Here is a 22,436-nt window from a genome sequence, read left to right on the forward strand (position 1 = left end):
AGCACATTCTTTGACTTCCACTATACTTCCCTCATATCAGGAAATCATGTGCAAAAAGCATTCACAGTATCTCGGTTTACTTTCTAAATAAAGAGCAACTGCTGCAATGAAGAGCAGAGGGAGAAGATTTATGTCTACTTTGTGTTCCACTGATCCAGCATTTAAAATGCTTCTTTCAAAAAAGTAAAAAAAAAAAAAAAAAAAATGATTGATTGGGTAGCTGAAGGGGGATCACACTACCAAAGCCAATCTATTAAGTAGAAGCAATATTTTTTTTTTCCAGGAAGGTCAAGTGTACCCATTTCCATTACAGACCACAAATACAAACAAGCTGGCTCCACAGCTAGTCAGTGCAAAAATTAACGAAAGCAATCCTGTGTACGCAACCTGCATGTAAAAGTGTGTGTCCCTAGCCTAGCATAAAAGATAATTCAAGCAGGCCCAGCACAACTTCTGAAATGAAATCCAAGATAATTTTTAGCACAAAATCCGTCATTAATCATCCAATCAAGCAGGCCCCGTACAACTTCTGACATGAAATCCAAAGTAATTTTCAGCACAAAACCCCTCAATAATCTAATCATTTTAAACACATAACATCTAGCATAAATGCATGCTGTCAAAAAAAAAAAAAAAAAAAAAAAAAACTGACAAAGAACAAAAATTACCATTATTTTTTCTTCCTTTTAATGGCTACCTGCTTTCTCAAAACTTTTCTTTTTCAGGTACTGTCATATTAATGCTATAAATGCAAAATACTCTATGCGTGACTTTGTGTTCACGTGTATGTCCTTGAAATGCAGAAAGTACACTGACGTATTAAGGCAATTTGGCATCCTGTAAATTCATAATCTGGTTTACTCAATGCTGTTTTAGGAGACGAAATTTCCCTATGATGACATGGTACAAGTTCAGATTTTATCCCTGCAATAAAATCTCTAATCTAAACCAGAATAGATGTCTTACCCAGACAGAATACCCATGTGTGGCACTGCACTTCAATGAGTTCCCTTACAACGTTTAATCACACACCTTTATCAGATAAAGGTCAAGCATTTCACACCACATGATATTGATAATTAACTTGAATGAGGCAACGTCCTACCTCTGCAATCTTTCCCTCGCGAGGAGCAAGATTCAGCAAATTTTATTTGTCATAACCTGTAATTCCAGATCCACGCATAAAGTGTGGTGAGCAGAAGCCAAAGTACAAGAGGAGAGCAGGGCACACAGAGGTACGGGTACAGGTGCACACATGGATTCTTTTAAAGGGCATCTTAGGTTATGGGAGAAAGATAACAGCCAGTAGGAAGTTGAAATAGCCAGCCAGAACTGGACAGGATTACGGCAAAACGGCAAATTGGATTTACAATGATTACACTCTCTTTGAGAATGTACAAACCACACAGGAGCTAAAGACCTGCATTCTGGACTCTGACATCTTGGCTGTAGAAGCACAAGAACCTGCTCATGTGGGTTAACACCATGAATGAATGAGGTGCCTTTCAAAAAACAAAACAAAACAAAACAAAAAAGGGAAAGAGTGGAGTAGACATCAACTTATTATACCAGCAAGACATAACTGAATCCTCTTCTTATCACTCCTGTAAGAACTTGCATATTTTAATTAATAAAACATACCTCTCTTCTTTGTTTCTTTTGGTACAACCGTCGATGATTTCTTTAACCTTTGGGTCAGTGACTTTGTCAAAGCTGGCAGGCTTCACTCCCTGATGGTAACATGAAAAGAGAAGAAAACATAAAAATGAGCAGGGTCACTCCTATATTCAACACTTCCTCAAATGCAGACAAGACATATCTTGTTTGCTCATTTCTTAAATATCAATTTCTGTCCCCAAGGAACTGGTAATTATCATTATCATCCTGAATGGAAAATGCGTGAAGTTGTTTTTGTCTTTCATCTTTAATTTCTGTATTTTTCTCTGTACACCTAGTCATAATCTGCTCCAGGGGTCACACACACACACACACACACACACACACACACACACACACATACACACTAAGTGACAGTAGGACCTTAAGATGCCAATCTTCCACTCACACCAAGCACTTGACTATCTGTCTGGTTTCACTGTAATGCCTTGATGACATACAGCAGTCCTGGGCCCCCGTTTCATAAAAGATGTTAGGATGTCAACTCTTGTTGAAATGACAACTTACCATAGCAACAGCCAATCAGGCAGCTGGATTCTTATGGTTACCATGACAATTGTCATTCCAGCAGGAGTTGCTATCATATCGACTCTTTATGAAATGGGGCCCTGGTCCCATGACAAACATACAGCTGTAGGCTATAAACCCGTTGAGGATGAGCTGATTTTGCTACAACACACATTTCCTATAGACACTTGCCCGAGTATACTCGGGACTCGTCGGGACTCAACGGGTTAAAGAATGTGCACAGTTATTCTATTGAGTGCACCTTCAAGGCTGCAAATTTCTTGCACTTTCAAGTATCATATAAGATTATGTGTTATAGCATTCACAGCATATATCATTATACTAAATCATACAGGTATTACTAGTCATTCTTAATGTTCATGTCATGATTGCATAGAGTAAAACAATAATTTGGGACAAGGAAATGTCTTATTCTGTACTAATTGTATGTAACAAGAGCAACGCCAGCAATCCCATCAACACCTTTCGCCATGCCAGAATATGCTGCACTGTTTCATTGAACGGGAAACATAAATGTTAATAACTTTGAACGAGACAAAACAGCAAACCATATAATAGTTAATAGACATGAATTTTGCCGCATCAAAGTGTTGATCTACCTTGCATTTAAACATGTTATTAACAACACATTGATTACTCTTTGCACTAGTGAAAGCCACTGCACATATTTCAAATAATTATATGCACAGGAATTCAGACACCTAGAGCGAGAGAACATGCACCTACAGTATGGTTGTAATTCCCGATAGTGCTTGAACCGGTACGAGACAGATTCTAACAATGAAATAATTCATGTGGAACAGTCATCACTTGCTAAGAATAACTGGTTAGAAATGCATTACAAATGCATTGAAGCACACCAGACAATTAGATTAGTGTCTGCAGTCTCAGGGCACAGCCAATGACAACCCTTCCACGGTATGCCGTTCAATTTCAGTTTATTAGATCCGGGAGGAAATGTGAGCAGACAGGCTGCCTCCCTCAAGCCCCAGGTTTCCACAACTGACCATCGCACTCACATTTGCCATTCCAACCCTTCCCCCTTAAACTTTTCCTTCCTTCAAAGCATTCACTACTAGCCTGTCCCTACGCACAGACTTGCCAAACACTGGTATAGTCTAGATTCTTTCATTACATCTGTACCCCTATCTGCAAATTTAGCCTCTCGTTTCATTCATATATGCAGATAGCCCTTTAATTTGTCAGTCTCCATTTCCTAGCAATGCCATCATTTTTTACTGCACTTAATAAAATGTCCAACATGAACTTGGGTACGGGATATTAAGAGGTTATAAAACAATATGATACATACATTGTATTTACTACTCATACACTGACTGATCTCCATGCTGTTTGCAGAAGTTATATTGGAAAGCCTGCGTAGGGTAACAATTAAAACAGCTTCTATTGTGTTTTACATTATAATGCTTGAATGTACTCATAGATAGCTTTACTGGTTTCACTGTACTTCATATTTTTGCAAAGGAAACTGAGAACATTCACAGCCACTAAATTCTAATTACTGGGTACACTTTTAATTTCCATATGTTCCCCCATCCCTACACACACAATTGACATTGTTACAAGAAGATTAATTTCTTTAAAACAAACACATAAACAAAACATGAGTTAATTATACTGTCACCAGTCAAGAGTAGCATCATACATAAAAGGCAGGGTGAAGACAAACAAACAAATCTCCTCAGGCTGGCATGTGGAGATTGATAACATCCTGGCCATTGCTCAGAGACAAGAATCATACACTGTGCAACAAACACCCATTTCTTTCTGGCTACTTAACGGGAAATGTCGGACCAGTTAAGAGTTAGTCTGAAAAGAAAGACTTATATTTTTGTAAGCACAACAGTGGGAATTTGATCAGAATTGAATAAAAATTAGGGAAGTTATCAAATTCTGAGGATTTGCTACTTTTTGCAAAACATTTCTTGAATATTTGATATGAATATGACAATGACTGAGCTGATGATATTATCATTTACAGCAAGTTAAATGTCATGGGATGAGAACGTGCAACAATTTCAGGGATGGTCTCTACCTTTACAGAATTCTCTGCTCCCCCTCCCCAAAAAACAAAAACAAAAACAAAAACAAAAACAAAAACAACAACAACAACAAACAGATATCACATATCCTTGTCATGCATGACACTTTTAATAGCAAAATCAGAATATATCATCTTCCAACTCACACATACAAATAATAACAAATTCTCCTAATATTCTACCATCTTGAACCTTCAATGCATACATCTGTAAATTCAAAGCAAACAAGAAGCATGCCAGATATAAAACTTATATACTATAATGTCTGAGAGTTTTATAAAGGGAGTATGAGAGATACACAAGTCATTGTCTTCTCAAGAACTGCCGATCCATTCCCCCCTCCCCCCCCCCCCACACACACACACACACGGAGCCCACACACAAAGTATAAAGGATTCTACAAGCATTACAATTGGGGCTCATGTTGCATTATTTAGACAGAAGACGTCATATGTTGTGCACCTGCTGAGGGAATGACTCGTCTTGCTGGCATAACTCCTTGTGTAAAAATCATCTACACAGTAGTGTATGAGTAAATTTCGAAGAAATGAAGGGCGTTTACACGTGTGAGAAAACACACACTTGTATCCACATATCTGCCCACACACACACACACACACACACACAGAATCATACTCAGGAACATATGTACACAAATGACAGTTTACGTAATTTCCCATTGGCATGACAGGTGAGTTGTGATGTCATAGACTCATCCCATCCCCACCCCATCCGACTCGTACATCAAGGTTTGTATATATTTCACTAAAATCAAAACAATTTCACAAGGGCAATGAGACCAAAGCAATCTCCTCTGCCCTTTGTTAGAGCATGTTTGGAGATTCAGTCACACACACAGATTCAGTCAAACGACGGTCAAGAAAGAAATTTGAGCCGATCAACGGTAGTTGTCAGCGATAGAGTTCACGTTGAACAGGAACATAGCCCTTGTCACAAAAGAGTCTATTACGACAAGGCTCTTAATCCAACTTCCTGTGACCAGACAGACCCAAGACCGCAGCCGGAACCCGGCATGATGATGTGACAGTTGATGAAATCTCTAGGCAATGATGAGGCACACAAACCTACATCCACATTCCTCCAGAACAACAAATGGAGATGATTCAACACACAACATTCCTACACACACACACACACACACACTTTTACAGCCACTCTTAACAAGTGAAATTACATTTGTTCTATTTCAGGCAGTATCCTTCAGTCCTCTTCTGCCTCCTCTAATTTCCTTCTCTTTTTACAATTGGCATTTGAATAAAAAATGAAATATTATCAGTCTGCATTGCCAACTAAATCCAACTGCATAATATTTGCAATGACTGCACGTTCCAAGTGCTACTGCTTTTAGCTGATTGGTCGACACCTCGTTGCTGCTATGGCAACTGCAACTACTGCAGGTGGTATTTGTTGTGAAGGCCTTGATCAGATGGGGGCCCTGGTTTGCCTCAATTGGCAAACAAAAAGGAGAACTTTTGCAATGCCTTCTCCTTTCTCGCTATGCCTCCCCCAGCGGTCTTGAGTTAAATATATCTTATTTCTCTCATAGAGGAGGCCATACATAAATAGAAGGGTGAGTCACCCTCTGAAGTTTTAAAGAGGCTATTTCTGTTGGAGGACCCCCTCCCTCCAACATGATGATTTGTAGGTGAGGCTTAGGCAGGAAGGTTGATGTTCTCACGATTCATTCAACCACTAGTCTAAGAAGGAAACACTGTCTTGCACTGTCAAAGGTGAGACTCAACAAATTCATCTGCACCACATATGCCCACTCCATAACATTTATTAACACTCACAGCTGTTAACAGTATTAGATAATTTTATAATTTAGAGTTAGACAAGACGATCATTTTTTCGTAACAATGCACAGACAAACATTTCACACAGGCATAGCAAAGGTAATAAATAGTATGGTTGCTCTCTGCAAGTCTTACCGATGTAACTCGCCGATAGATCTGGGCGGCGTTGGAGCACTCTATGTAGGGGTATTCTGAGGTGGCCATCTCCAGCATACACATGCCAAAGGCATACACATCCACCGCTTCATCGTAGTGCTCCTCGTACATTTCGGGCGCCATGAACTCTGGCGTACCTTGAATGCAAACAGGAGGGAGGAGGGAGTGGAATGTTTGAGAACTTTCAAACCTGTTTCGAGAGAGCAAAGGAGGGAAGAGAAATGCCACAGCAAATGAGGGAGAGAAAAATTGATTAGTGACGTTCTCGCCTGGAACACGTCCTCGTCAACTCTTACAAAGTTGTCTGCAACAAAAGCAGAGATTATCAAAAGAATATAGTGAGGATCCCTTTATGGTAGTAAACAAGTATGGCAATGGTAGTTAACATATTAACTGCATCACAACGTATCATAAGACAACAAGCATAGCGTAGATTAGTCACTACTGACTGCAATAGAGCAAAAATGCTAAACAATGTAATACTTCCATACATCACACTCATACCAACCATCAAATTCAACAATTCTAAGTGATGACAAAAGCTTCAAAACGAACTCTAGAGCCCTATGTATATAACACGTTAGTAGATATTTTCCTTATAGATAAATAACAAGTGTGTCAATACATACCATTCCCCTACCAATAGTCCTTAATGAAAGTAAAACATTTGAATCATAATTAGAGACGAATATTTCACCTTAATACAATATGGATAGGTCACTATTTGACCATCATGAATAAATCATAAATATAATTTCTGAAGTACAGATCTCACCTCCACAGAGCTGCAATCATGAAACCTGAATAAAATAAACTGAGGTCAGAATCAGGATTACAAACCTAAACTATATATAACATCCACTCTCATCTAAAAATAAAAAGAGTTATAACAGTTCAAACATACTGCATTTAAAAACAACACATCAGCTGCTCACATATGACCCCCTGTATCATCAGATACAACATGAACAATCCTTTTTAGGTTACCACCAATGAATAATCAGTTTGCTTTCAAACACTACATAATTATCAGGAAGGTACTGCATCAAGTGATATTCAATATTCAATTTCATAAGCTTTGTTTTTTCCCCAGAATAAATGGGCTTCATAACTTTATTATTATTATTATTATTATTATCATTTATTCGCTAATTCAATATACAATACAAGTTGACATAAAATACAAACAGACAATCGTATTACATGATATGAAAATTGTGGTGGTTCCAGGTGCATGCTGCCGGTTGCCAGGGGAGGAAAAGGCAAACTTAATCACCGAGGCTTTATTTCTTTTCCACCTCATATCATAACCAAATGATCAGTTTTGCTTTTCATTCAAAGTATTAATGTTTCATAACAGGACAAAATACAGTCATCATACAAATGTCTATTTTCCAGGTAATGCTGCTCACTTAAACATCAATAAGATTTCATTACCTTCACAAGGAGTGCTAAAGACAAGAAAATTAATCCATGAAAGCAGTTGAACAGACATATTTCCTATACCACAGAATTCAAATGTCAAAACGTAAATGTCAAACATTTATTCATCCAGTCAGGATTTCCATATTGCCACAAAACATACCAAAAGTTATCAGGCAGCCATCAACCCATGCACCTGAACGCAATCCATCAGGTTTGATATCTGAACAATCCCTTAAAACACCAAAAGATAAAAACAAACTAAAGAAGAAACAGATATCCAATCTCTTACCTATGACACTTTTGGCAAATGAACTCTTTTTGAGGGTGGCGAGGCCTAGATCCCCGATCTTGACAGCGCCAGATGTGCCCGTGATGAAGATGTTGTCACACTTGAGGTCACGGTGGATGATAGGCGGTTGTCGTGTGTGCAAAAAGTGGAGCCCTTTCAGGATCTGGCGGCACCAGTTACGGAGCACACGGTTCTTCACACCTTTGAAACGCTTCAGGTATCTGCAGTGATCACACAGTACAGAAAAGACCCACAACAGGAGTGGGATGAGATACACAAGAATGAAACTTATTCTCATGCTAAAACTCCTCTGAAAGTACAAATGTATATGAATTTATAAGCATTTAGATAGTAACAAAGGAAGCACCTGCTAAATGCAATTATTTAACCCTGTACACAACTAGACGATATGTCATTAACATCAGCATGTACAGTACATATGCAACATTAGTATAAAATTTAAGATATAATGTAAGTCATAAAGGCAAGGCTAAATTTCAAAACATTATCCTGAACAAGACATGAGTCTTTCCCATCAATTGAATGAAACCGATTCATACAGTATGTCCAAAATGGTCAAAGTAATGTCAATATCAGTTTATGTGGAATGTGAACGAATGTGAAAGAATCGTGGACTATTGAAGCTGTCGAAAAGACAGCACATGCAATACACGTCCACTGTCCACTTTGATTGGTGGTTAACTAGCTTTACACTAGCTTGTCACTAGCCATGATTATCACGCCATCCACCAGCGCCATCTTGAATGCTAAATCTGTATGCCTTGAACCCTACAACCCACTGCAAAAGATATCACACAGGTTGATATGATTGCTGTCCCTTTTTGGAAGAAGGGTTCTTACGTTTTCAAGGTTCCAGACGTCATGAGTTCAGTAACAAGTACTATGTGCTTCTTGCGCTGAGAACTGCTGACTTCTTCCCAGTAGTCATAGAAGCTGACGATGTTGGGATGACTGAGTCCTTTCAACATCTCTGCCTCCTCTTTGAATCTCTGACGTTCTGTTCGACTCAGCTTTCGCTCCTGGTTTTACAAAAGAAAGCAAAGATGGAAATGTTTACCCCATTGTCAACGTAAGGTACTTATGTTCACTGTGTAATTCACAAATGATTATGACAGTGAATACTCTGCAGAAGAATAGGCAAAAACATGCATGTGTACATATAACCAACATAATGTACTTGTATGTAAACATGTGGAGGTGGAGGTACTTTTTTGTATGTACATTGTATGTATCCATGTAAGTACACTTCTGAATACTTTAAAAGCATGCACTCTGATAAGGACACATCATTTACACTATCACAGCATACTCAATGTGTATAATTGCATTTAACCATCTAAGCATATACATTATACAATGTATCCATTTTTAATATGGATTTCATACAAGTTGTATTCCCACAAATATTAAAACCATACAAGATGTACATTAACCATCTAAGCATATCCACTTTTAATATGGATTTCATATTCCCACAAATATCAAAACCATACAAGATGTACAATTGTACATGGTAGTACATTGTACATTTCACATTTCATCCACTTAACTGTAGAAACTGAGTGCTTCTCCCAATATGAGTATAACACAACTTCTCTTTACAAGGTAGACAGGGACAATGAATTAGAACAGAACAAAACAAAATATTGCCCACATTAATGCACTGTACAACTGTAAGTATGTACAATAATTTTGTATGTCACTTCCCCATACCCATAAAGGAGTAGGCTGTGGCTACATTTTAAAATCAAACTCTGTGACCACAGCTCTTGCAGCACAGCTCAAAATGTACAGACTCTGTCAATACTATCTGTCAATACTATCGCAGTTGCTTCATTGGATATTCATTGCCAACAGTAATCTAACTTTGATTCCTAAGTACAAATGTGTAGCACACACACTGTACACTTTGTGCAATGTTTTCAAGTACCCAGGTACATTGTACTCTAACTTTCTGTATACCCCCACACACAACTACAACTACATCATGTACATTGTATCATTATTTGGGGCATTTGCTATACATGTACTGTATGCACAGGCTACAGGACATACATGTACTTGTATACACACTTAGCGTCACTTCAGTTACACAAGTATATTGTATGTGATAATAACAAGTCGAGAATGTAGTGTGTTCAGTGTATCTTGGACAGGTCTGTTTGATATACACCTGTACACTATACAATGTATGTCATACACACTGTACTGTACATGGGTGTATTATATGTACTGTAAGTTCAACATACAATGTACAAGGACACAACACAAAATTTACCACAGCCACCATCACTAAAGTTTGCATTTATAAGGAAATGTGCGACTACAACCTGTGTACATGTACCTCAATTTGCTAAATTTACCGGTATGCAAAGCATTATTTCATCAACAAAGAAGGTTGTATCTTATCATGCATGAAGACAATTCATCCTTGTCTGCACATTGAAAACAACACAATATTATTTTCAGTCTAATCATCAATTTTTTTTTCATTATTATTATTATCTTTTTCTCTTTTTTTTTTTTGGGGGGGGGGGGGTTCTGAGCTGCATTTTCACCATCACTTGATTATACTGTACAGCATATTACAATTGTACATTTTCTGCATTTAACTTGCACTAAAATTGTTACAATATTCTTCCTGATTGTCACCTAACTTTTTAAACATCAAAATCAGTTTCCCAGCAGTAGGCCTACAGGGTAATAGCACAAATACACCTACAGGGTCTAAAACAAAAAACACCTGTCCAAATCTTAAAATGACTCTTTAGTATCAAAATACTACTATACATGTATATACAGTACATATCTGAAAGTTTTCCATTCATATGAAGAAAACAGAAAATACTTGGAGAATCAATGAAGAATTAATTTTTCTTTGTTAAAGCTCTGCATACGGTAGTTGATGCTACAATTGCGACATCTACAAGGGTGTACATGTACGATGTAATGCTGTATCAACTAACAGAATGATCAACTTTGGTTGATTTGTCAGAAGTTCAGTAGAAAAGACAGTCACTACCCTCTCAGGGTCAATATTGCCATGAGAGTTGATTTAGGTAAATTCAATTCTGCTTAAAGTCACTTATTACGGGTATTCAAGTACATGTCAATATACATACAGACTGTACAACGGTACTGTACATGGCTGCACACGTACAATAAGTGTACAGTGTCCAATGTGTAAATGCAAGCAATAAGAATGGTGTAAACACTGGCATCTTGTCAGTATGCAAAGATGACTGTACAGCTGATAACTATAACATACAGCTGTACATGTACATTGTACCTTCATGTACATGTATATTGTACATTGTACCAGTTCTTTGTGTTTAAAATCCCCTGGTACATCCACTGACTTCACATAATCCCATTAAATCAGTGATTCAATATAATTGGACCGCGAGTGCATGTCTTCTACACTAATTCTCTGCTGTCTCGCTTGGGCTGGTCTGTTATGTACACCTGTCTGTGTCTGTATTGTACACCCGTAAATTGTAAATGCACAAGCATGTACATACAACATTCTATGTAAACTTTACTCTTAAAGCACATAAATTTTAATGAGGACATTCCATTGCATGATATCATATAAAATACATAGGCATGACAGCAATGAAATCCAAAATACAGTGTCCATTTGTACACTGTATGCACTTGTACATTCTAAACAGTTCATGGACATTTGTATGACATCAACAGTGCTGATGAATCTGTTGCCCAGTACAATGTACTACATTGGCACTCCAAGGGTGTGGAGTCCATGGAGGCACAAATGGAATATGCACATGCCCCACATAGTCGTGGTGTCTCCAGTGACGCAAAAACTTTCTTGAAAGTGGTGTCCACCTCCCTCTCATGGCAATGCCTTCCCTTTAGTTTACTCATGAATACTGACAGTGTCATTAATATTATGTGAGCATGAAGGAAGGAGAAATCTGTGTACATATGATGTACAGTACAGTATGGTAAATGTACACAGTGAATGAAATGGCTGATATTACTGGTACATTTAAGAAAAGGCCTACAGTATGAGTTGCATACCAAAATACACACAAAAAAAGTTAATACATTTGTACCTTCTACATGTGACTATCAAAGTATGCTGTACAGTGTAGGCATAACTTGTGATTTTGTACAGACGTTTCACTCATGTTGTCACATTAACTTGTGCCAGTGGGAGAACTACACCATGAAGGCCTATGGTGTACAGTGTCCATGCTTCCTTGAGGAAACTACAATGTACATGTAAAAAACAACAACAGACCAAGTATTTCATTTACAGTATGTTGCCAAGTAATTTCTGGGGAGAACTAGAGTGTGTACATGTTGCATAGCTCAAGGCAATTGAAGGAAACAAGAGCTGTAGTATAGAAAAACACAATACTATCGCAACACATCCAAGGTACATAATGTACACGTTATGTACACTGTTTGTACTTGTAAGGTACAAATGTACGTGCATGTACATGTACACTACAGTATTTATACCTCAGTTTCTTGGTGCTAAAATATGAGATATAAAGCTGAACTTTGATAAATGCTCTCTACACGATGTAATGTAGAATGCCAGTTTTTTTATTTAAAACAGCAAATGGAATCTAAAAATACAAAACATAATTTTGAAATCTAAAAAGGGGACTGAGGTCTTTAGATCAGTTCTTGGGTTTTGTTTTCTTTCTTTTTGGTGTAATATGTGCATGTACATGTGTACAGGTTGATCAACTACAGTCTGTACAAGTATACAAGATTTTGTACTACAAGTACACAGAATGACATTCCCAAGTTCTGTCATAACATTAACAAAAATGTTTACAGTGGCATGAAAATTTATTGCTCGCTGAGCTGAAACATACAAGTTCATGGTGTTTGTAGATGCAGTACACAATTTAAAAAACTTTCTCAGGACTGAAAAGCTGTTTATGATTGTACTTTTTTTTTTTTATATACGGCGACCTACAGTAAATGGTAGCCTCTTAACAAGTGAAGGACAGTACAAGGGGCATACCAGAATCAGTGCTGTAAGTACATACAACTGCACAAGTAACAAAAACGTGAGCCTCCGCTCACTGTTTTTTGTCAATACATTGGAAACAACCATGCCCTCAAATCTAGTCGTATCTGTCTTCCGCCACACTCTGTCGGCCAGAACGGCAAAGAGTTGTTTACCACCAGGACCGCAGCTGTACATGGGTATGGGTCAGCTCCGGGTCGAAATTGGCAGAAACTGGCTGATGGATTCTCAATATGACCACTGTCAGACAGGAACAAGTCCTGAAACATGTACTGCACTGCCTCATCTGCCAGGATGCGGTGTGTAACATTCTCTGCCCCAGATGGCTGGGGTATTCCACCACAATTCTGCCTTTCCAGCAGAAACTTGACATTGAGAGAAAAGCGGAATGACTTTCCCACATGGCCAGCAAATCTCATCAGTGATTGAAGTAGAAGAAAATGAGAGAATATACATGTATACAATCCCTCATGCACTTGTGCGGTACAGTGCAGTAATCTTATGGGAAGCGCAGTTGTAAAATTACACTTGTACATTACTCTGAATGTACAACCTACAATGTACAAATGAAAAACATTTTATGATGAACTTATATTGAACAGTTCAGGGGACCGTTTCATGAAACTTTTTGTCAGTGATTAACACGGACAACTGTTAAAAGCTACTGAAATCCTTGCGTCTGATTGGCTGATAGCAAATTTGTCGGTGAAATCTCTGACGAACTCGTTGATGAAACGCCCCCCAGGTTTATGTTGTAGGCTATATAGTGTTTTGTATATGGCATACACCATAACATGTCCATTTAATTAACAACTATCTGGAAATTTTATCAACATGATCACATTCACTACACTTCTGTAGTATACAACATGCAAGCTGCAATCTTCTTCTAGCCATTATCTATAAAGCTGCAATCTTCTTCTAGCCATTATCTATATAAATCAAACAATGTGTCTCAAACCTTGCTTCATGAGTTTACACAATGTACAATGTATGATACATTTGTACAATTGTCTAAGTACAACATGTGTACAAATGTATGTCAACATTCCTTGTCTACTTGTACGTGTATATTGTACCATCATCTGTCTGGTATCGCAATGAACCTTCACACATTTACTCTACATTTACAGTTGTGGATGTGTACATGTATGTCCAGCCTTGACCTGTTGTACAACCTGTGTACATGCAGTGTATCAAAATGATGCTGAGAAGAAGAAGAAAAAAAATCTATCTGTGAAAACATGAATGTACAAAGACCAGTCAACAAATGGATGCATCGAGAAGCCAAATCAAATGCCTCCTACTGTACATGTACAGTGTACAGTACCATGGACCATAGTGTGCAACAAATAAGTAGGTCCAGGCTCCTACAGTTTGCATAAGCCACACAGAACAGTGAGGGAGGGAGAAATGGATTTCAGGGTTACCCCTTTATTCCCCTCAGAAAAACAGCGCTGCGTCAAACCCACTCTGCAATTATTCATGCAAGAGTGCAGTCAGTACACAGAGGGGTTCAGCCCTGATGAACATACTCAGAAAAAAAAAAAAACCACACACATTAATATAACACAGATCGAATAAAGGGGATACACTTCATAGACTACATTGTATCATTCCAGAGTTATGATGATTTACTGTACATGCAGGATTTACAATTTAAGCAAAGATTTTCCATGAGGGAGAACCTACAGTACTACACCAACTACATTACGTGTATGCCTACATGTACAATGTAATTCATTATCAATTTTTTAAAGTACTGTATACAGGTGTACGCCAAATATTTCCCGAGGTTTTTATTTTTGCGACTTTCGCCAGTCAGGTGCTATTCGCAAAATTAAAGACAAGTACAAATATTGACTCTGATCCCGGTGTGAATATGACGTACATATGTTGTACGCGTGTACACCTTTACATTCAGAACAGGACTCCATGATCACGAATTCAACCACCCGCGAAACCATCGGGAATCCCCGATTCGCGAAAATTTAGACTCGCGAAATATATGGCGTATACAGTACTGTACATATTGCTTAGTATTTGTACAGTATACAAAATGTATCTCTAATTTCATATCACTGCAACCCATACTGTACAGCTGTGTCATAAAAAAGAAAGATTTGCTAATATAATGTACTATACAGTACTTCATTAATTTCTCAATTTTTCAATCTGATTTCAATGACGCTTTAATTGCTGAGGTGACTTTCCTTATCATATAAGTACCTACAGTACACATATGTAATAGTAAATCAGGCCTTGAAATAGGATTTTGGAGGGGCAAGGCCATTTAGAAAAGGGCACTTTTTCCAAGAGGCCACCCATGAAAGGGCACTTAGGTCAGTCAGAGGGGCACCAAGGCCACATTGAAAAGGGCATGTTGGGTGTTTTTTTTTTAAGGGTGATTTTTGTGACGTTGCAAGAATTTTATGTTTTTTTTTTTCATATTCTAACAACAACCCCCCCCCCCCAATACATAATATATATACAGTCAACCTCGCGTACTGTAAGTCGACATAATCGGGACTGAGCAAAACACGTCGACTTACGCGAATGTCGACTTACGCGTAAGTCGACATTTTGTCGACTTATAAATGAAAATTAATTTCCTCTGTACAGAGTAAGATTTGGATCACGATGCGGATCGCTACCCATATATCTTACTCCTTTTGCCGCCAAAACATGCCTACTGACATGAGCAACAATAATGTTTTAGTTCATGCATAAATCTTGCGCGGGTTAGTAACGACAACGCACAATTCCCAAATCTCTAGAGAGATTTTGAGAGAGCGGGATTGGAAACCTAGGCCCGTTTCTAGACACTTAACGTTTTAAACTTGATTTGAAATATCAAAGGCAAATTCCCCAAAATTGAATTAAACTTTGCGATTTAAATTCAAGTGCGTTGCTGGGAAGATATGCGTGTGATTTCGCATGATTCTGTCGAGATTATTTTTCAGTGCCGACTGAGTTGAAATAATTTATGTGTGATTTTCCTTCCCTAAGTCGCCATATTTGTTCTGCTTCAATTTGTATTGCCATACTCTGAAAATGAATTGTTCTCGCGCTCCGATTCGCAACATTATAACTACCGCTCTGTACGGCGCGGGCCTGTCTGAAATAAGAAGAAGAAAAGTTTGTTCATCCGAAAACGACATCTTTCGGACTACTATAACCTTCGTAGAAACAAACCTCTTACCATTGTCGGACTAATTTAACTTTGGACTGAGATTTAAAACTTCGGCATAGCGAACTTTAACAATAATTTGTTATCATTTTTTTCATTGACATTTTGTGAAGCAGCATGCGTTTCGGTAGTTTGAAACGTGTAAATGTTGCGATGTCTTTCCCCTGCAAGTGCAGACTAAGTTCGGTCACGGCAAAAGTTCCGTTACGAAATAAAAAATAATGCGAGCCTTTTCAACAATAACGCACTTCCGTACATTTTTATGCGTTTAAAGGCAGTTTCTAGTTTCAGACAAGAACCGCAAGTCTTTTCTGCAACTCTCTTGCGTTTTAAAAACAGATTTGCATTTGATTTTTAGACTTGCGTTTAAATTTCATACAATTTTCTAGTTTTGTGTTATTATCAAACGCAAGTCTTTTCAGCGTTCCGTGTGATTTGATGGACTTGTATTTGATTTTCAGAATTGCGTTTAATTTTTAATTTTGCTTACGATAAGTCTTTTAAACAATAAGACACTTCCGTAGATGTTTAGAGATGCGTTTAAACGCAATTTCTTATAGTTTCGTACAAAAACCGCAAGTCTTCTCTGCAACGCTCTTACGTTTGAATACAGCGTTACGTGATTTGATGGACTTGCATTTGATTTTTAGAGTTGCGTTTAAACGCAATTGAGTTAAAAAAAAGTTCCCTTCAATTTTCTAGTATCGTGTGATTATCAAACGCAAGTCTTTCAGCGTTCTGTGTGATTTGATGGACTTGCATTTGATTTTTAGTGTTGCGTTTAAACGCAATTGAGTTTAAGTTTCCTACAATTTTCTAGTTTCGTCTGATTATCAAACGCAAGTCTTTTCAGCGTGCCATGTGTTTTGATGGACTTGCATTTGATTTTCAGAGTTGCGTTTAAACGCGAGTTAAAAAAAAAGTTCCCTACAATTTGCATACAGTTGCATTTAATTTGTAATTTTGTTTACGAAATAAAAAATAATGCAAGTCTTTTAAACAATAACACACTTCCGTAGATGTTTAGAGATGCGTTTAAACACAGTTTCTTATAGTTTCGTACAAAAACCGCAAGTCTTCTCTGCAACGCACTTGCGTTTAAATACAGCGTTACGTGTGATATGATGGACTTGCATTTGATTTTTAGAGTTGCGTTTAAACGCAATTGAGTTAAAACAAAGTTCTCTACAATTTTCTAGTTTCGTATGATTATCAAACGCAAGTCTTTCAGCGTTCCGTGCGATTTGATGGACTTGCATTTGATTTTTAGTGTTGCGTTTAAACGCAGTTGAGTTTAAGTTTCCTACAATTTTCTAGTTTCGTGTGATTATCAAACGCAAGTCTTTTTAGCGTGCCATGTGTTTTGATGGACTTGCATTTGATTTTCAGAGTTGCGTTTAATTTTTAATTTTGCTTACGAAATGAAAAAAAATAATGCAAGTCTTTTCAACAATAACGCACTTCCGTCATTTCCGTAGATGTATAGAGATTTATTTAAACGCAGTTTCTAGTTTCGTACAAAAACCGCAAGTCTTCTCTGCAACGCTCTTGCATTTAAATACATCGTTGCGTGTGATTTGATGGACTTGCATTTGATTTTTAGAGTTGCGTTTAAACGCAATTGAGTTTCAAGTTCGTTACAATTATTTTCTAGTTTCATATGATTATCAAACGCAAGTCTTTTCAGCAACGCAATTGCGTTTAAATGCAAAAGTTGCGTGTGATTTGACATCACCTGCATTTGATTTTTTAGTTGCATCATTAGTTGCATTGTAATAAATCTTTTTAGAAAGGGCCCTGGTTTTAATACCGCTTCGGAATAATCAACATTAGAATATTCGGATTTACAAAAACAGGTGCAGGGGGCACATACCCCCCCCCCCCCAATACTTTTTTGGGCACCATAAAAATGTGCCCCCTTTTCTGGAATATGCCCCTTTTTAGGAGAATGGGACCGATTTGCACTAGAAAGGGCAACTGAAAGTACAAAAAGGGCCTGGAAGGAGCACAGGGGCAGCTCTCGGGGGTGGGGGGTGAGGGGGGGGGGGTACACAGTGCCCCTCCACCTATTGGAGGATCAACTAAATGTGCCCTTTTTTCTTTGAAGGTGCCCCTTTTTTCCTGTAAAGGGGGGCACACTTTTTCCTAAGGGGCAGTTTTAAGAACAAAAAGGGCACTTTGAGGAACAAAAAGGGCACTTTGAGGAACAAAAAGGGCACTTTGAGGAACAAAAAGGGCACTTTGAGGAACGAAAAGGGCACTTTGAGGAACAAAAAGGGCACTTTGAGGAACGAAAATGGCACTTTGAGGAACAAAAAGGGCACTTTGAGGAACGAAAAGGGCACTTTGAGGAACAAAAAGGGCACTTTGAGGAACGAAAATGGCACTTTGAGGAACAAAAAGGGCACTTTGAGGAACAAAAAGGGCACTTTGAGGAACAAAAAGGGCACTTTGAGGAACAAAAGGGCACTTTGAGGAACAAAAAGGGCACTTTGAGGAACAAAAAGGGCACTTTGAGGAACAAAGGGGCACTTTGAGGAACAAAAAGGGCACTCTGAGGAACAAAAAGCGCACTTTGAGGAACACTTTCAACGAACCAGCCAACCCGTGTTCACATACAGTGTTACGGGGGTGGGGGATCTGCACAATTTTTTTTACATTTCATTTCACTTTTTTTCGCATGCGTGCCCTCGATCACATTTACTTTGAGCACGCGGGCATGAATGCAGAGCGAGAGAGATGGCAATTCTCGTAGCCGTCCGACATGCCTGGCACATGGCTTGCGACCACTTTTGCTCCAGACAATAGCCGCATTCCCCACAGTAACACACGCATGCACATACTGCACCCACCAAACGCGCTCAACCGCTGATTGCGACACTCGACGTACAGACACCATCAACGTACTTCCGTACGTACGCGCGGGCACACTACGAATACACTACCTAGCTAGTAACTCTATGGCCGCTGCGCTGCGGACTCGGAGGCAGTCTGAACGGTCAAAGCCGGTCGGCCGTACCGTACGTACATAAGTACAAGTGTACGTACACGTTGTCTCGTTGAGTTTGAATCAGATATAGTGGGACGCGAGTGAACTGCACAGAAGGTATGATATTTGAGATGAGGAAATTTGTTCAAGCTTATTGAAGTGTAGACTTTGAGAAAGGGCATATTATACGTCATAAACAAGAACTTTCATTCTAAAAGGGCATCACGGCCACAAGAAAAAGGGCAAATTTTTTTTGGCCGTAACTTTGATCACGGAAGAAAGGGCATTGCGGCCAACGAGAGGGGCACCGACGGCCATGGCCGTCGGTGGCCGTCGGTTAATTCGAGGCCTGGTAAATGATGTACTGTGCTATACAGTACAATGTCCATACATGTATACATTGTACATTCTGATGATTAATGCATTACAAGTTGTACATGTACACTGCATGTTGCAAAAATATCAGAGCTTCTGATACATAATGTACCAATCATTCTAAATATCAAATGATACCAAAACTGTATAGACAAAAGTTGTTTCCCAAAGATTGCTATGGCATATAATGTAGATAACTTCTAAAATATCAGTAGCAATTTGCCCAAGACATGCAGCATAAGAAAATGTGATCCCAGTAAATCAATTCCCTTATCACAGTGAAAGCAAAATTGTACCCAAACAATACCAGGATATGCATTGTATCAAACCATAATGTAAGTCTGCAAACCCCATGTACACTGTACACTGTATGCACAGAATGTAGTATACCCTGCAGGAAGACTGGATCGAATTTCAGCGCATATCTCATGTCAGCATCCAAGACTATCAGGAAGGATATTTCTTGCATGGTCTCCATGTTAAAATCTACATGTGTAAATTGCACCAAAAAAAAAAAAAAAAACTGTACTTCGGCATCATCAAAACAAACTCTGTGACATTAAACTCGTCTATACTATTTACAGTTGTTTACTGTATGACCAGATTAGTCATTGATCAGCAGTAATTATTTCTTTCTTCATACTTTTAAGTCTCTCATGCTTTACCATGTCATGACGGAAAAATGTTCTTGAGAAAACAGGACATACAAATGTACACTGTGATGTACACATAATGCACACCTACACTTTATGCCATATTGCCTCACAATACAATTTGGCAACTGAAACAGCAGCCCATGTACAATGTTGTACATGTATATTTACAAATGTACACTGAACATGTTCAATACATGTAAGGCGTACATGTACCATGTACTACACAACAATGTACAGTACATGTATGTAATCTCCTAAAATTTGTATAGTGTACTTAAAAATGAAAATCATAGGCTTGAAAATTTCTTTGACACATGTGTGTACTTCAAACTGCCACCACCTTTATTACTCTGTACAAGTACCGAGGTACTGAAGTACTGTACATACCTGCGTAACACACCAAACATGCACATATTGTACAATGTACGATGTACACCATACACTGTACATTCATTTCACTTCAGTTCCAAATCTACTGTACTGGGTTGTACTGTATGTACTGCACATTGTACAATCTGTGCATCAGGGAGTGACATGCATCATTCTGCACTGTAATATTTTTTTAAAACTTTCTCTTCATTCTCATTCTCCTTCCTATGAAAAGTTGCCATATTAAGTCACATTTCTTATTTGGTTTAGTGTACTGTACATATATTTACAGTACTTGGCAACATGAACACACAGCCATGCAGTGTACAATTACAGTATACTGTACATTTGGTGTGTTTTTTTTTTTGTAAGATTCAGCAAACTGCCTGACTTCATCATCTTTGCACGAGCATTTGAAGATACAAATGTATTTCAGCAGAGATTGGATTTTACAATTGTAGGTGTTTTAAACTGTTGTACACTGTACTCCCTATGTATGTCTACAGAGGAAGGTGTCATGGAGCAACAACCACTACCTACAGTGTACATGTATTCTGTCTGAGATTCCTAATGTGCTTGAGAAAAAGGAACTGACTTCAAGTTGTAACAGTGTACACTGTGTACACAAATACAGCTGAAGGTCCAGCTTGGTTTAGGAAAACAGCACAGAACAACTGGCATAGCTTTTTTTTTTTCCTTCTTTTTTTTTTGTACATCAATTACCCTTAAAATACAGTTGTACTGTACAGTACATGGGTATGAATCTTCACGAATAATTTTGCAATTGTGCTACCTACTGTATAAGAGAAACTAAAAGACAAAAACATTACAATAAGTACTAGAGTACATTGTATTCCCCATGATACAATCACACAGGTTTGTACATCTCTCTTAATCCTCTGAACACCCAGTGGAATGTGTGCTATTCATTCCAGACTTCAAAGGCTTCTTTAAATAGAGAATGAACAATTACATAATAGCAGAGTTTAAAACTCTCTGTTTGGGATACAGTGCATGTTGCAAAGATAGTGTATACTACAACAGATTTGTGACTTCACTCTTCTCTATTGAAGGATATTTTACTGTATATCATTCCACTATTAAAATGACAGTTCTAGGGAAATGTGATCTTCCATGTTTAAGTCTCCTAAGGCCAGAGGAAGTCTACAGTCTTCATGCACAATTACAAAAATTACATTTTATGCACTTGACATGTATATCACTGTGCATTTAATGCAGGCTGGTCCATAGGGAGTTTTAGCAATAAGCCTATAGTGCAACATAACATGTTTGCACAAAAATATGCCATGATATTCCAAATATTACTGACATGCTAAAAAAGAAACAACAAACAAACAAACAAAAATTGCTGAGTCAAATGTGTCTGTACATTTGTATAAATATGTTGTATCTGGCCAAAAATGTGTACAGTATCCATAGATTACAGCCCATTCACTGGATATAAAAATGGTCAAAATAGGGCTTACATGTGTACACCAGAGAGTATCTAAGTACATACAATGTAAACTCTAGACCCTGGCTCCTGATCACAGAGAATTTCAAGTTTCATACCAATGATGATTTTTTTTTTCCATATGTACAAAGTAACATGCAAAAGTTCAATCTATGGACTACCCTGTTCCACATCAAGAGGAACAACGATAATGTCCTAGACAACACACTAGCCTTAAAGTGAAAACTAAGTTCTGGTAAGGGCTTGAGAACCCGTCTGGCACCATTTCATATTTGCTTGCAATATATCGAAAGAGTCTGCAAAGAAACTTACCTGGCTGACGCGGTTTGCCGGAATGATGAGTCGTTTTGGAGTATTTTGAGAAAAATAATAAAAGTCGGTAAACCGACTTTT

At 38.1% G+C, this 22,436-nt stretch overlaps 1 protein-coding gene across 1 annotated transcript in view; it reads right to left on the minus strand.

The window, feature by feature from the left end:
• Positions 1 to 22,436, minus strand: part of LOC140243261 (uncharacterized) — a 107,340-nt gene that overhangs the window by 81,447 nt on the left and 3,457 nt on the right. The window contains exons 2-5 of the mRNA XM_072322933.1: positions 8,817 to 8,995; positions 7,956 to 8,176; positions 6,221 to 6,378; positions 1,642 to 1,730 (exon numbers count right to left, since the gene is read on the minus strand). Coding sequence (XP_072179034.1) covers positions 1,642 to 1,730; positions 6,221 to 6,378; positions 7,956 to 8,176; positions 8,817 to 8,995 — 647 coding nt within the window. The remainder of the gene's footprint in view (positions 1 to 1,641; positions 1,731 to 6,220; positions 6,379 to 7,955; positions 8,177 to 8,816; positions 8,996 to 22,436) is intronic.

This window comes from Diadema setosum, chromosome 2 (assembly GCF_964275005.1).
Source record: "Diadema setosum chromosome 2, eeDiaSeto1, whole genome shotgun sequence".
Classification (NCBI taxonomy): Eukaryota; Metazoa; Echinodermata; class Echinoidea; order Diadematoida; family Diadematidae; genus Diadema; species Diadema setosum.